The sequence below is a fragment of the Pelodiscus sinensis genome, chromosome 4, assembly GCF_052426305.1.
Source record: "Pelodiscus sinensis isolate ZL-2025 chromosome 4, ASM5242630v1, whole genome shotgun sequence".
Classification (NCBI taxonomy): Eukaryota; Metazoa; Chordata; order Testudines; family Trionychidae; genus Pelodiscus; species Pelodiscus sinensis.
This window is the reverse complement of record NC_143055.1, coordinates 111,612,814-111,626,668: the sequence shown is the minus strand read 5'-3', so window position 1 is coordinate 111,626,668 and position 13,855 is coordinate 111,612,814. Positions and strand designations below refer to the sequence as shown.

The 13,855-nt window shown below is 41.9% G+C and overlaps 1 protein-coding gene across 1 annotated transcript in view; it reads left to right on the top strand.

The window, feature by feature from the left end:
• The window catches only part of NFKB1 (nuclear factor kappa B subunit 1), a 100,324-nt gene that overhangs the window by 19,637 nt on the left and 66,832 nt on the right, over positions 1–13,855 (top strand). Inside the window, 2 exon segments of the mRNA XM_089778052.1 lie at positions 807–891; positions 9,794–9,834. Of these exon segments, the coding sequence (XP_089634178.1) occupies positions 807–891; positions 9,794–9,834 (126 nt within the window).

The following is a 13,855-nucleotide window of genomic DNA, read 5'->3' as shown; positions in this document are numbered from 1 at the left end:
ATTTAAGTGTTAGGGATGTAATATCCCAGTTAATAAGTTAACCGATTAAACATTAGGCTTGCCAAGCATATAACCAGTACCACATCATCCAGTCCAGGATCTCTTTTCTGTCATATTAAATGCTTTCTGAAGCAAATTTCTAGTTTTCTGAGGAGGTTATGTTTCCACATTTTTATTTCCAGATACTTTTTTTGTTTTGTGCTTATCCTTCTATTTGAAAAAATGATTAATTTAGGTGCATTACTATTTACAGTAGATCAGAGAGTTGGTTGTTAACTGTGTGTGTTTTTTTTTTTTAAATTATGAATTGAGGATTTTTTAAGTTGAGCCCATGGAAGCTGCTACTTTGATCCTCAGTAAGGCCTTCGGCAAGTCACTGTAGGCTAGATTTTCAAGGACTCAGTGGCCACTATAGGGGCCAGATTTTCAAGAGTTCATTTTCCAAGCACTTTTGAATATTTGGCCTGCGGTGCATCCACTGCTTAGCAATCCCTTGCCACGGAGCTGCAGTTTGCACTGGTCAAAGTGCTGAGCCCTGTCTACCAAATCCACTGGAGTTAGCATCAGTGGAATCGCACCTTTACAAGATGTATCAAAGTGTATTAGCATGAACGGGTCTTTACATTCTCTGAGATTTGGTTTATCCTACCTGTGAAACAGAAATAAGAATGCATACCTACCTCAGAGGTATATTGGGGGTCCTAATTAATATTTGCAAAGGGCTTTGAAATCCTCAGTTGAAAGATACTGTAGGGGTGTAAAAGTATTTTCGTGTATTAATAATCATGAACTCTGTTTCAATACAGATGTTTGCAATGGATCAGTTCATGGGAGTGAATGCACTATTTAATAATACGGGTTACATTACCTCAGATTTAGCACTACGAACAGGTAAGAGCCACTGCTATTTGGTCAAGGTGATTTGTGTGTGTGAGAGAGAGAGGGACAGAAGAAGGGGCGGAGAAGTGTTCTTTCACAGAGGATAGTTTGTTTATATATATTATTCTGTGTCATGAAACTCCTTGAAGTTAACACTTTTACGCAGTGGTGGGCAACCTGTAGCATGCAGGCCACACGCTGCTCGTCAGGGTAGGCTGCTGGGGGCCCACCAGACAGGTTGTTTATGTTGCGTCCTCAGGTACTGCTGCCAGCAGCTTCCATTTGCCGTGATTTGCCATTCCTGGCCAGGGGCAGGAAGCGGCTGCCAACAAATCTCTGCAGCCTGTGCTACTTCCTGCAGCTCCCGTTGGCAAAAAACAGTGCATCACAGCCAATGAGAGCTGCAGGCAGTCAGACCTGCAGATGCAAGGTAAACAACCTGTCTGGCAGCCCCCACAGCAGCTTACCCCAACAAGCCATGTGTGACCCATAGGCCGAAGGTTGCCCACCACTGCTTTTAAGAATTCCCCCAACCTCACTTATGAGAAGAATCAGAAGTTCAACTACTCAGGATAGATCTAAGCCTAAAATAGAAACTGAATGTTTCAGCCAGTTAAATGTTCTGATTGACCATAATCAGTAAATGATATATTGAATTTTAAAGCGACAGCAGCACTTTTTAGATGCCTCCAGTTGTTGAATTGCCTGCACCGTGTAACAGATACATTATTTGCATGTTATCTTGTGCTATGTTTTTCTTGTAGCATTTTTTTTAAGGGTATACGTTTCTTACTAATGAAATCTAAAGTGTATTTAGCTTCCTGTATCATATGAATCTGTTTTCCTTCTCAGTGACTTCTGTATTTCCTGTAAAGTGTTAGGTTGATATTAAAAGCACCTCACAGTTTCCTGAATGTTGACACAATATTGAGAATAGGGTCATATTCTAAAACACGCACACATATGCTCCCTCCCCCCAATCTGTGCAGAAAAAGAAAGATTATTTTGCGTCAGTATGCAGTTCAATTATCCCTTGTGGGGGATTGATTTAAGAGTGTTGAAATTTCTTGGCAGAGAGGAGGAGAAGAATAAACATGTAGTGATTAATACTACCTAGTAATTTGTTGTTGGAGGTTTTTTTAAATGTCATTTGTCAATATTACTTTTAATTTGAAAGTAGAAGTCCTGAGTATCCCCTGTGCAGTGTATTGGATTAAAAGATTTGGAGGAGAAAAGAACTCTGAATCCTTGACCAGTAAATATCTTTGCTGCTGATCTCCATTGCAGCATATGTGCCGTCATCATGTTCTGATGATCCATTTCCATTCACATTCTGTCAAGACATATCTGGTACTTTTCACATTGCAGGTTGCTTTGTAACACAGAAACAAAAGTGCAGTTTGTTGGATTCATTTACAAATTTGACAGAAATAAAGGACATAACAATAAAATACATCCTTGTGCAGACGGTTGTGTAAATCCCATTAAAACTCAATTTTAAGGGCTTAAGTTGTGCTTTTCTGCACAGAGGTAAATGTTTGTCTAAAAGAATAATATATACATATTTTTGAGAATACCACAGAGGTTAGGAATTTGTTATTGGTTTAGTATGACCTATTGTAAATCACTCTACTTCTTCTTAGGATGAGTATGAGTACAACAGAGTCAGGAATTGCTAACAGTGCAAATGACATTGCTTCAAGAAAAATTATTTCTCTGGGCAGCAAATCTCTTAACTTGCAAACATTCAATAAACAGTTTTTGCCTAAGTCTCAGTGGGCAGCATCTGGTTACTAGTTTGATACGGCTCTGAGTAGCAGGTCCTATGTATGGCATTATCAGTCTTGCATATGTCTCTGAGTCTTTCTGTAGTGATACACTTCTTACTAATTTTTAGTTTATGGGAGTACCCAACTTCACTCCATACAGATGAGTTAACACAATTATTTCAGACACAGAAAATTGATTTTTCAGACATTTGTGCCCTGTCTCTACTAGACAAGGATGTTTTTAAAACCATAAGGGGGATACTAGGGTTCATCTAGACAAGCTAACACATGATAAAACAACAGTTCATCCTCTAATAACTGCTAACATGTTTATTTCGTGACTGCCTTCTCCTCTTTCAGTACTTTTCTTTGCGCTGTCCGTTTCTACAAGATTAATGACAAGTTTGTCTGGGTATGATAGGGAACTGCTTGAGTATTTATCACAAGAAAACATTATAATTAATTTCAGAAGTGCCAATCACCCCTATCTTGCACTGATTTTGTCATAGTCATTCAAGTTGAAAAATGTCACCATAACAAGTAATTGAGTAATGCTACCATAGAAAACCATGGCGCATTAGTTTCCATCTGTTCCTTTGAATTGTGGTGTTCTCATTATTATGAATCTACTTTTTTAGCCACATTTTAATACAATATGGTGAGATGAGGATTGTATTTTAACTATTGAAAACAGGAATTAATACTCTTCTCTAATCAGTCGAGATTACTTGCTCTTCTGTAGTGGATTTTCAAAAGTGCTCATCCTTGGTTCAGTTCAGTTCTGATTGAAATCTCTGGGGTATTTTACAATTTAAATTCCATCAGGGCAAAGTTAAGTCAACACAGAGTGCTTTGGGAAATCCCTTCCTATTTTTGTTTATGCGTCTGTGTCAGTCAATCCATCTAAGAAAGTGATCCTCCACAGGCCTGAGTAGGGAGAAATTGAGGTGGGAGGTGTCGAAGAAAGAATTTATCACTCATGAAGTGATCTACCCAGTAAAGGTATTGAAGAATCAAGGCAGCTAATATCTGCCAGTGATGATGCAGCCTCAGCACCTAAAAATCTTTCAGCCACCCATGGACAATGGCTGAGTTACTGATTTGACAAGGAGCAGGCTTAATGCATAACCATGGATTGTGGTGCCATTTGAGTGTCCTTTAAACAATGAATAAAAAACTAGGGAGTGGAGGGACTTTCTGACAAGTAGCTGTGTGTTTGGTTGTAAATATGGAGTGGAGGGGCAGAGCCCTTTTGGGTAATTTACACTCAGGGTGCAGGGGCTGCAGTTTTTGCTGGTTCTCGACTGTCTCCTCCTAACTGTGAAAGCAGGTTAGGGACCATTCACAATCTTTCCCACAGCACATAGGCAAAAAAACGTGTGCAGCCGAGTGACAGTTTGGGGAGCATGTCTGCATCAGCTAAGGGGAAGAGGTGATTTTATGACCTCTATTTAAGACCATCATCTCCAGTGTAAATTAAAGCTTCCATTGTACAGCAGAAGACAGACCACGCCTGCTAATCTGAAGCTCTCAACAGTTGAGTAGGGGTGTGTGGAGGTGTCGGTGGGGGGTGTTCATTCAGTAGGAGGGCAGAAGGAGAAAAGGAACATGCTCTCTAAACAAGGGACTGATATCACCACTAGAGAGAGAAGACTGGCTGGAGGAGAGGGGCAGGACAGGCTTGCCTTCTCCCAACACAATAGCCAAAACCCCAAAAGCATCTCAGAAGTGAGGAGAACTCTGAGAGGGAGAAGGATTGCGTGTAGGTTTTGTTATCTAACCTAAATCTATAACTCTTGTGCTGCCTATGAGAGTGTGTGTGTGTATGTGTGTTTAAAAAGTTCCTTGGCTTTAACTGCCATGTGTCCCTGAGGAGAGAAACTATACATCAAAAGTGCCTACAAGGTTACAACTCTGGGAAGAACATTTATAAGCTACAGGATGGATCAGGAGGGTTAAGATGCTGACTCCCAGGTGTGGGCAGCTGTTCGATGGGGTTCCACTGCCAATGAGGTGTCAGACCAGATGTGTTCACCTGGTAGTACACACGAGTGACCTAGAACAAGGGAAAGTGATCAGTCACTACCCAGGTCCAAACAACCTAGCAGCATGTGATATCCAAAGGATGGGTTTAATATAGCCTCCTGGTAACCATCCACTAGCCAGGCATGATCCAAGGATTTAAAATTAATTGATTCAGGCATTAACTAGCCAGGCGATTGCCTAGGAAAATCCACCAGTCCTGCAACTCTGCCAGACTTGTCTGGTCCATGCCTCAGGGAAACCCACCAATCTCAGAAACCCCATGCTTCTTGGCATTTCTTTGGTAGGGCAGTGGCCCTGTCCTGAAGATGTGTTCTCCCCCAGAATGTATGTGCTAGAGCAGTTTCTGAGAGAGTAAAAAAAAGAGGGATGTAGCCCTGAGAGGTAGTAAAAACCATTAGATCTGTGACTCAAGCATGAGAGGAAGGAAGGGGAGTGAAGAAACACAGCAGTTGAAGGAGATGAAGGAAGTAGGCCTGTGACTCAGACCGAAGGGCAAGTAGTGGGATAGCAGTTAATCTGAATTGAGGGAGGTGAGAGGAAGGAAAAGGAAGCTAGGTAAATAGCTAGGCTGAAAATCAAAATGTTGCTGATCTGCTGCAAAAAGTATTCCTATTAGATGGCTGTAAATATCAAATACAACGCCCTGCTGTTTGCACTAGGAGTGTCAGGCAAATCATGAGGAATTGTGATGGTAGAACTTGGCCTTTTGTGGGAGTGAAATTCATTCCTGTGCAGAGGGATAATGCCCATGCACACTTCAGTCCTCACAGTGGGGCTAAAGTACCATTTAAGTGGTACACAGGGATGAATTTAATCCATACAGCATAGAATTCTGGGTAACATATGCTAATTATACATTATGCATTTTGAAAATGTAGGAGTGCAAATGAAGTGAAGACATTTAGTGTCATGTTTGGTGCTATGAAGTTTTATGGCCGATTAACATTTATAAATTATTCATTTGTTTGAATGAAATGTGCAGGAGATGGCGCTTTCTTGAAAGCTTGTACCAAATTGTGGAAAAAATCTCTCACATGTGATGGAGACTTGTAATGTCTTCAGCTCAAGGAGCATGCTGATTGCTGCTTCTTGCAGCTCCCATTGGCCAGGAACGCTGAATCACAGCCATGGAGAGCTGTGGGAAGGCTGGGCCTACGGACGCGCAACATAAACAAACTGTCTTGTAGCCTATCAATGGATTACCCTGATGAGCAATATGCTGACATTTGCTGACTCCTCTTCTATACATTAAAATAATCAAAACTCAAGCCAAAACAACTTCCCTAAACAAAACACTACTCTGCACTCATTCTTTCCCCAGGCAAGAGTTTGAGAGAGAATGACCCGCAGAAGACAAATATTAAATGCATTGTTTGATGTATCACAGGACAGAGCTCAGACACTACCATGATGAGTGTTTTAAGAACCCATATAGAATAGAATCTTTTTGAGTATGCTTAGGGCATTAATGTTGGGAAGTTAATTAACTGGCTTACTCTTTTTTTTTAAATAACATTTCTTAATAAACATGACAGCACTACGCCAGAATGACTTATTTCTGCAGGGTTTTTTTTTTTTTTTTTTCCAGTCAATCAGGTTCAATCTAAATTTTACTGGTGGAAAGAAGGTGCAATGCCAGGTCTACTTTGTTTAAACAAGGCTATGGCTCATACAGTCTGACTAAGCTATAGCAAGCCATTATGCCAGCCTTTCTACATTTCTGATAGTTTTTTTTTCTTTTTTGCTTTCTCTCAGTTTTAACATTTCAAGCGTCCAAAGTCACATTCTTAGTATTTTCATCTACTACTATTATAACAGTTAAAAAGGGACCCTATGTTACAGAGAAAGGGAATATGTAAAACAGTCTATCACTCTGTATTTATTAAAACCTTTAGTAATCAGAATGTTCACTTGTGTTCTAGAATGCAAATAAAATATTTAATTACATAGGAAGAATATAATCCCAAAGTCCCTATTTGTTACTTTGTCCAACTTAAACATTAATGTTTATAGTTAGTTGTTTGTAAAGGGAGCTATAGATTCAAGATTGTCATTGCTGATCTTTGTAATGTATCTTTGGCATGAAGGCAACTACCGAGTCAACTGATTTTGACAGATAAGCAGTGAGGGTACCTAATAGATCTGCAAGGTAGAGTATTTCCTTTTTTATTTTGAGAAGATTCTATGTGATATTTTTATTGAAATAAAAAGTATTTTATTAAAATGGAATGGTCACAGTGCCTGGGTTAAGACCTAACACAATCACGCTACTACAGATAAACAAATCCTATAGTATTTCAAACAGTCAGTGAGTATCAGGCTCAGCAGTCAGGGTGCAGAAAGATTAATGGTATGCTTCTAAGCTCTCCCGACTGGACATGTTGAAACAAAAGGCTACTGCTAGTGGATTGTGAAGTTGTTCAGCATATGGACATGCTGCTCTGATGAGCTCCTCGATCTTGTCATTTCCTCAGTGGGGTATGGAAATACCCATACACTCTGCTAAATTACTGTGGTTTGGTTCCTTTTGGTGAGGTTCTGATGTCCTGGGAGTTCTGATAGCCTTTTTGGATCTGTCTTTCTCTTGGCTGTAGAAAGAAAGTGATGGTATCCACTTGTGGCACCAAAATGATATGCAATTCATATTAGATTGTGCAGATCTTCCTAAAATTATTCCTTTATTACAGACTTTGATAAACCACTGATTGTTAACATTATTAACATTTAAATGTTATCAGTCATATGAGTTAACACCCTATTAAGATGAAGGGGCAGTTTATACCTCTCAGAAGGTTTTTTCAGGCTTTTCTATAAACTCCTGAAAGCATCCCTGCATTAGTAACACTTGGTTTACTTTTTTTTTTTAAATGCTCTTCCCAACTTCAAGGCCAAGAGCTGAACTTTCCCTTCTCACAGCTGAGAATCTGAACAAGATGGCAAGCAGTGGTCCTCGTTTGTTCAACTTACCTCCGTCCAATTTAAGCCCTTATTGCACTGAATTCTGTGCTCAAATGCCATGCAATGGCTTCAGTGAGAATTTCTCACTCAGGGCCTGCTCCAAGGCCATTGAAATCAGTGGAAAGATTCCCATTGCTTTCATTGAGCTTTGATCAGGGTTATTAAGGTTAAATTGACTTCTCTTCAGAAGTATAGCATGAACTTGTGCATCACTTAGGTCCTCCAAACAGGGCTTGGGTTAAGTAGGGCTTAAGTGGTGCATAGACCTTGTATTGGCTCAGTGCGCAGGGATAGATTTTATCCACAGCATCAGATTATGGGCCTTTTAAGTCAGTTGGATTCTTGACATTGATACTAGAGAAGCAGACCCATATATCTGATGGTGCACGAGTAAAATTTTTGAATGTGTGTACATGATTTAGGCTCCTAAGTCCCATTTTCAGGAGTGAGTTGGGACTCTTGAGGGGAATCCTAAGGACCTAATTCCACTTTAATAAACTTCAATCCAAAATTTAGATCCTCAAAAATCTGGGTTACTTTCCCCCTGGCGCTCTAGGTACCCAAAGTCCCTAGACACCTATCTTTTCCATTGGTAAAGTCCCCACCATGCTTCCATTTCTGGCAGTGGACAAGAGCACAGCCACCCATTTGCTGGCACCACCAAGTATGTTGGTGACTAATTCACACTCCAGTGGGATTCATAAATTAGTTGTTTCCCAGTTTATCTTGTCTGTAGACCTATTCTGGTGGTCATGCTCGGATGCTGCTTTTGAGTACAGGATCAGGCTCGGCAGAAAACACGGCCAAGGAGAGGGTGGCAAGGTATGAAATACTAAATGCAAAAATACTCATTAGAGCAGAGACAGGAACTTGGGTCTCCTATCTCCCAGGGGAGTGCCCTGTCAGTCCACCTTTCATTAACTGTGATGCAGTGAGTATTGAATTGTTTCATACCAAGCAGAATGGCTTCAATAGGCGAGGTTGAGAAAGACCCACCACAGCATGCCCCATAGCTTGGTGGCTCGGGCCCTCGTTTTGTATGAGTGACCTAGTAACAAATCCTTGCTCTGCACTAGGCCGAGGGGGGAATTGAATGGTGGGTCTCACATAATGCAGGGGAGGGATAGCTCAGTGGTTTGAGCATTGGCCTGCTAAACCCAGGGTTGTGAGTTCAATCCTCAAAGAGGCTATTTAGGGATTTGGGGCAAAAATTGTCAGGGATGGTACTTGGTCCTGCTGTGAAGGCAGGGGACTGGACTCAATGACCTTTCAAGGTTCTAGGAGATAGGTAATCTCCATTAATTTATTTAATTTAAGGCTCTAACTGTAGGCTAGAGTTTGCCAGCAACCGCCTCCGTTTTCCTGGAAACACATGTGACCTAAAATATGGGTCTAATTCCAGGAGAGGGTTCATAGCTGTTAATCCTGAGTCAAGTGAGGTGTCACTCTTCAGTCCTGAGTTAGAATCCTTTAACTCCTTTGGGGGACAGGGCTTTGGCCACCCAGCTCTCTGACATTTCCTACTAGCCCACTTGAGCAACTTTCTGCCCAGCTTTCTGGCTTCTGTGAATCTCTTTTTAGGCACCTAATTCTGCCCCCAGGCATTGTATATGGAACCTGGATGGCTAGCTAAGGGTTGTGAATTCCACTTGGTGGTAGGTTGCTAAAACGTTCCAGCTCTCAGTCATAGTCTCTTTGCAAATCCCACCCTTCAGAGCCTAAGGCTATGTCTACACTGTACAACTTACATTGGTGCAGCTGTGCTGCTGTAAGGTGTGTTGTGTAGCGGCTCTTTATTGCCAGCAACAAAACAAAACCACCTTCAACAAGGGTTGATAGTTTCGTGGATGGGATCACAACTTCTGCCAATGAAGCACTGTCCACACTGGCTCTTTTCATCATTAAAGCTTTTGTTGTTCAGTGAGGTGTTTTTTCACGTCCCTGAGTGACATTAGTATTAACAACATCTAAAGCTCATTGAAAGTTAATGGTGCCCCAAGTCACTTTTCAGTATAAAACTTAGGCATATTTGAAAATGTCACTCCTGTGTCTTTTTAGAAGATCTAATTTAGCCCTCAGGCTTCTTTATGTTATGCTGATATAAATCAGAGTTGCATTGTTATGTTTGTTGTTTTTTTTAGCAGATGGACCATATCTTCAGATCATAGAACAGCCTAAACAGGTAAGAGGAATACTGCATTTTGAAAAGTCTTTTGGGTGGATGTGTAAGCATATTGTGAGTGTCCAGCTGTAATCCAAGATGGAAAGATGCTGAATAATGTATTTCATTATAAAGCATTTTGAACTAATAGGAAGTGTGGTGCATTATTAGCAGGGTTTGGTTTTTTTTTTTTTTTTTTTTTTTTTTATCCTTTTATAGCAAGGTCATTTCCTGTTTCATTCTGTTGTTATCTTTGGTCATCTCTCTGAAAGTGACACAGGACAAAAACAAATCTGAGGATTAAATTAAATGCATTTTACTAACAATAGAAAACATTTCCACCTAGGATGAAAATTAAAATGGATTATGATAGGATAATATCCCAGCGTGTGAAATGAACATGAGTCGATGAAATATTTATGGAAAATTTATAGGGTTTTTTTTTCATATTTCTTGCTAAAATGAAAAAAAACACATATAATGGCTCTTTTCCACACACTTTTCAAAACCCTTGCAAGAAACTCATGATTTGTATAGTTCTGCAGGATTCTTTTTGTCATACTCTTGGTAACACTGAATACCACAAAGATAAATGAAGAAAATTTGGGGGATGCAATTTTTGTACAAGCAAAGAACAATACTTTTCACTCCTCTGTCGGTATGATTTTCAGCTGACTGCACTGCTTGGGCTTCCTGCAGGTGAGGTGCATGGGAGTTGCTGGGATAGAAACTACCTTCCCACCATAGGCAAAGGCGCAGAGTGATATTCCAGCCTCACTGTTGGAATTGTGTCTTCAGCCCTTCTAAGCATTTGCACAAAATCCTACATCTGGTGATTCCTCCTTTAGCCAACACAGTACGGAGAACCTTTCCCTACCCCTCCCACAGAGTCACATACAGGGCCAGGTAGTGATGCTCTTATGTGGGTACGTGAAGATATGGAAGTGATCAAAGACTCCCCCACCATGGGCTTGTCACAGTACAATTCGTGCATGTGGAAGTTCAATGACTGCTCACTCAAGGCCCGTCTAGAGACATACCTCAGCCCAAAGGGAGATGAGGGAAGGTGGATCCCTGAAGCTGGCCTGACACACTAAGGGGATGCACAATGCATTCAGTGAAGTGTCCATGCTGAGGATGTTAAAATGCAGATAATCAGCTAATCGATTAGTTGATTGGGGGAGGGGAGGAGTAAGAGACGCTTGCTACTCCCACTGCAGCTCTGCAGTTTAAATGTAGTAGGAGCTGGGCTGTGTAGTTTAATTGTTGTAGAGGCAGCAAAGAGTGGGGGAGGGAGCGACTAGTTGAGTATTGACTCAGCTACCTGGTAAGCCTAGGTTTATTGGGCAGCTGAATACTCGACTCGTCGCTTACACTCCTAGTGCCCTGCTGCTTCTCAACAGTCCCAATTGCCAAGATGTGCCTTAAATACATGATTGAGTTTACCATATGCAAACAGTGAGTTTACAGTGGCTGTAAAATGGCCACCCTGCCTACGGCTCTCGTCATAGAGAGGCCCCGAGGTGAACCACTGTAAGTTTTGTATTTTGGTGGTGAGAGGTGAGCCATTGACTGAGCACTGTGCACATAGTCCCCTCATCAGTCACACATAGGTCAGTGAAGGGGGGCAGGGCAAGGCTGGGTAGGTACGGTCATACAGGCAATAACATAGATCCAGCGGCCCTGGCAGCCCGCAGTAGCTTTGGTGTGGCTTCTTTGCGGCCCTAGCCCTGGGTTCAGGAGTGAATTTCATCCCTGACCGCCACAACCCCAACCGCCACTTGGGTGCCTGGCAAGCTGGAAGCCCAATTGCTCTGCTTTAATGTGTTGAAGTGAATTTTACCCTGTGAGTGTTTCATGAGTATCAGTTTGTTCTGTGGGTATGTGAGTGAAAGTCAAGCATTGTATGAGGGACAAGTATTTAAACAGCAAAGACTTTAGCAGGATAGATATTGTGGAGACTTTGAGGTTGATTACTCATTTGAAGAGTAATTGTGTGAGCATTGTGAATAGCTGTGGGCTGACTCTCTTGCATTCAGAGAAACCCGGTGTCAGAGATCTGCAGCATGATCCTGCTGTGCAAGTTTTGCCTGCAGAGAGCCTACTTGGCAGATGGCTGCGCTTCCTAGAATCACACTGAACGCAACAGAGTTCTGTTAATTACGGGTTTGGGGCCTAAGAGGGGAAACCTTCCTGACTGAAAGTGTCAGAGAGTTTGTAACGCTGCGTTTGTTACGCTGCAGTTAAAGGTGTGATATCATTTATTTAAAATAGATCCTATTAAATACCACTATATCCCAAATTCCCCATTCTCCCTTCATGATGACTTTCAGTTTCAGTAAATTTTGCCGTTCTTCATATGTCAGTGACTATAGCAGGGATGGGGAACCTTTTTCCTATCCGGGGCCACTGACCCTCAGAAAAAATTAGTTGCAGGTCACATATAGTCCCACAAGGGAAGGCACAGAGGTTCAGGTCAACAATGAGGGGTGCAGGTGCAGAAGGAGGTTCCAGGCTGGGGCAGATGATGGGAGTGTGTGAGGGGATAGGAGGAGTTCAGGGCTCTGAGAGGGAGATTGAGAGTGGGGGAGGGAGGCTCAGGCCTGGGGCAAGAGGTTGGGATGCAGAAGGGGATTCAGGGCGCTTATCTTAGGCAGCTCCTGTTTGGTGGTGCAGCAAAACTAAGGCAAGCTTCCCACCTGTCATGGCCCCGCACCACTGCCACTCCCAGAAGCAGCAGTGTCCAGCACGTCCCTGTGGCCCTTGGTGGGAGGAAATGGCTCCATGTGCTATCCTTGCCTACAGGCACCGCACCCCCAGCTCCCAGTGGCCGTGATTCCTGGCTTGTAGGAGCTGTGGGGGAAATGCCTGCAGGCAGAATGCAGGGCTTGCTGGGCTGGATCCAGTCCAGAGACTTGCTGGGCTGGATCAAATTAAGCAGGGGATCAGGAGACCCCTGGAATATAGCAATTAATTTGAACTGTCTTGTTTAACTTTCTCTCTGATAGAAAAAAATCATTTGACATCTTTTGTTTGTTAACATCAGTGGTATTGTGTTAATTGATAGATTTGAGGATCTGACTATTTGTGTATATTCCTAACCTCAGAATCAGAGATAGTGTTATCAGAAATACAGTGGTGTGGTTATTACTGTGGAAGGCTGACTTTCCAATGGCAACCTCTGTAGGCAGGCAGAGTTCCTATGCAAAAATTTGCAGTCTCCCCTCATTTTTTTATGTCCAGTGTAAAAGTAATCTCATAGTAAATGTGAATTATTTTGTGTAGGTTTCCTAACTGGAACACTTTGCACTCCTTCTTGACCCCCTCCCCTGCCCTTATAGAAATAGCAAGGTGGTGGGGGAGGAGAAGAAGTGTTCCTAAACACAGTTCATCATCTCAGGGGTTTGGTTCACCAGAAACTTCCTTGTTTTTGAATTTGCTTTGGTTCCTATATGGAACAAATTTCTTAGCAAACCAAAGATCCCTGGAAAACTTATTTTAGAAATACCAAAATATGATGATCCTGACATGAAATGTGAAATTAATATTCTTGTTGGTTTCATGGCTACTATTCTGTAAACGGGAGAATTCCTGGTTTTCCCCCTACCCTCTACTTTTCCTGCACTGTTGAAGCTCCTCATCTGTCTCTTCGCGTCCCCTGATTGCTACCATGATGGAGAGAGTGGACTGATCTATACTACCAGGGTAGATCAATCCTAGTTACGCAACTTCAGCTACATGAATAATGTAGCTGAAGTCAACATACTTAGATCTACTTACCACGGTATCTTTACTGTGGTGTGTCTACAGGACACACTCTCTTGTTGACTCCTCTCATGCTTCTTGTTGAGGTGGAGTACTGGAATCGATGCTAAAGCGATCAACAGTCGATTTATCACATATGTTCTTAATTCAATAAATTGATGACTGCTAGATTGATCTCTACCCATCGATCAGGCCAATACCCAGTTTCTTCACTACTCTAAATCCTTCATCCATCTTCTGACCCGTTTCTGGAGTACAAAGGAATCCTAAACCTAAA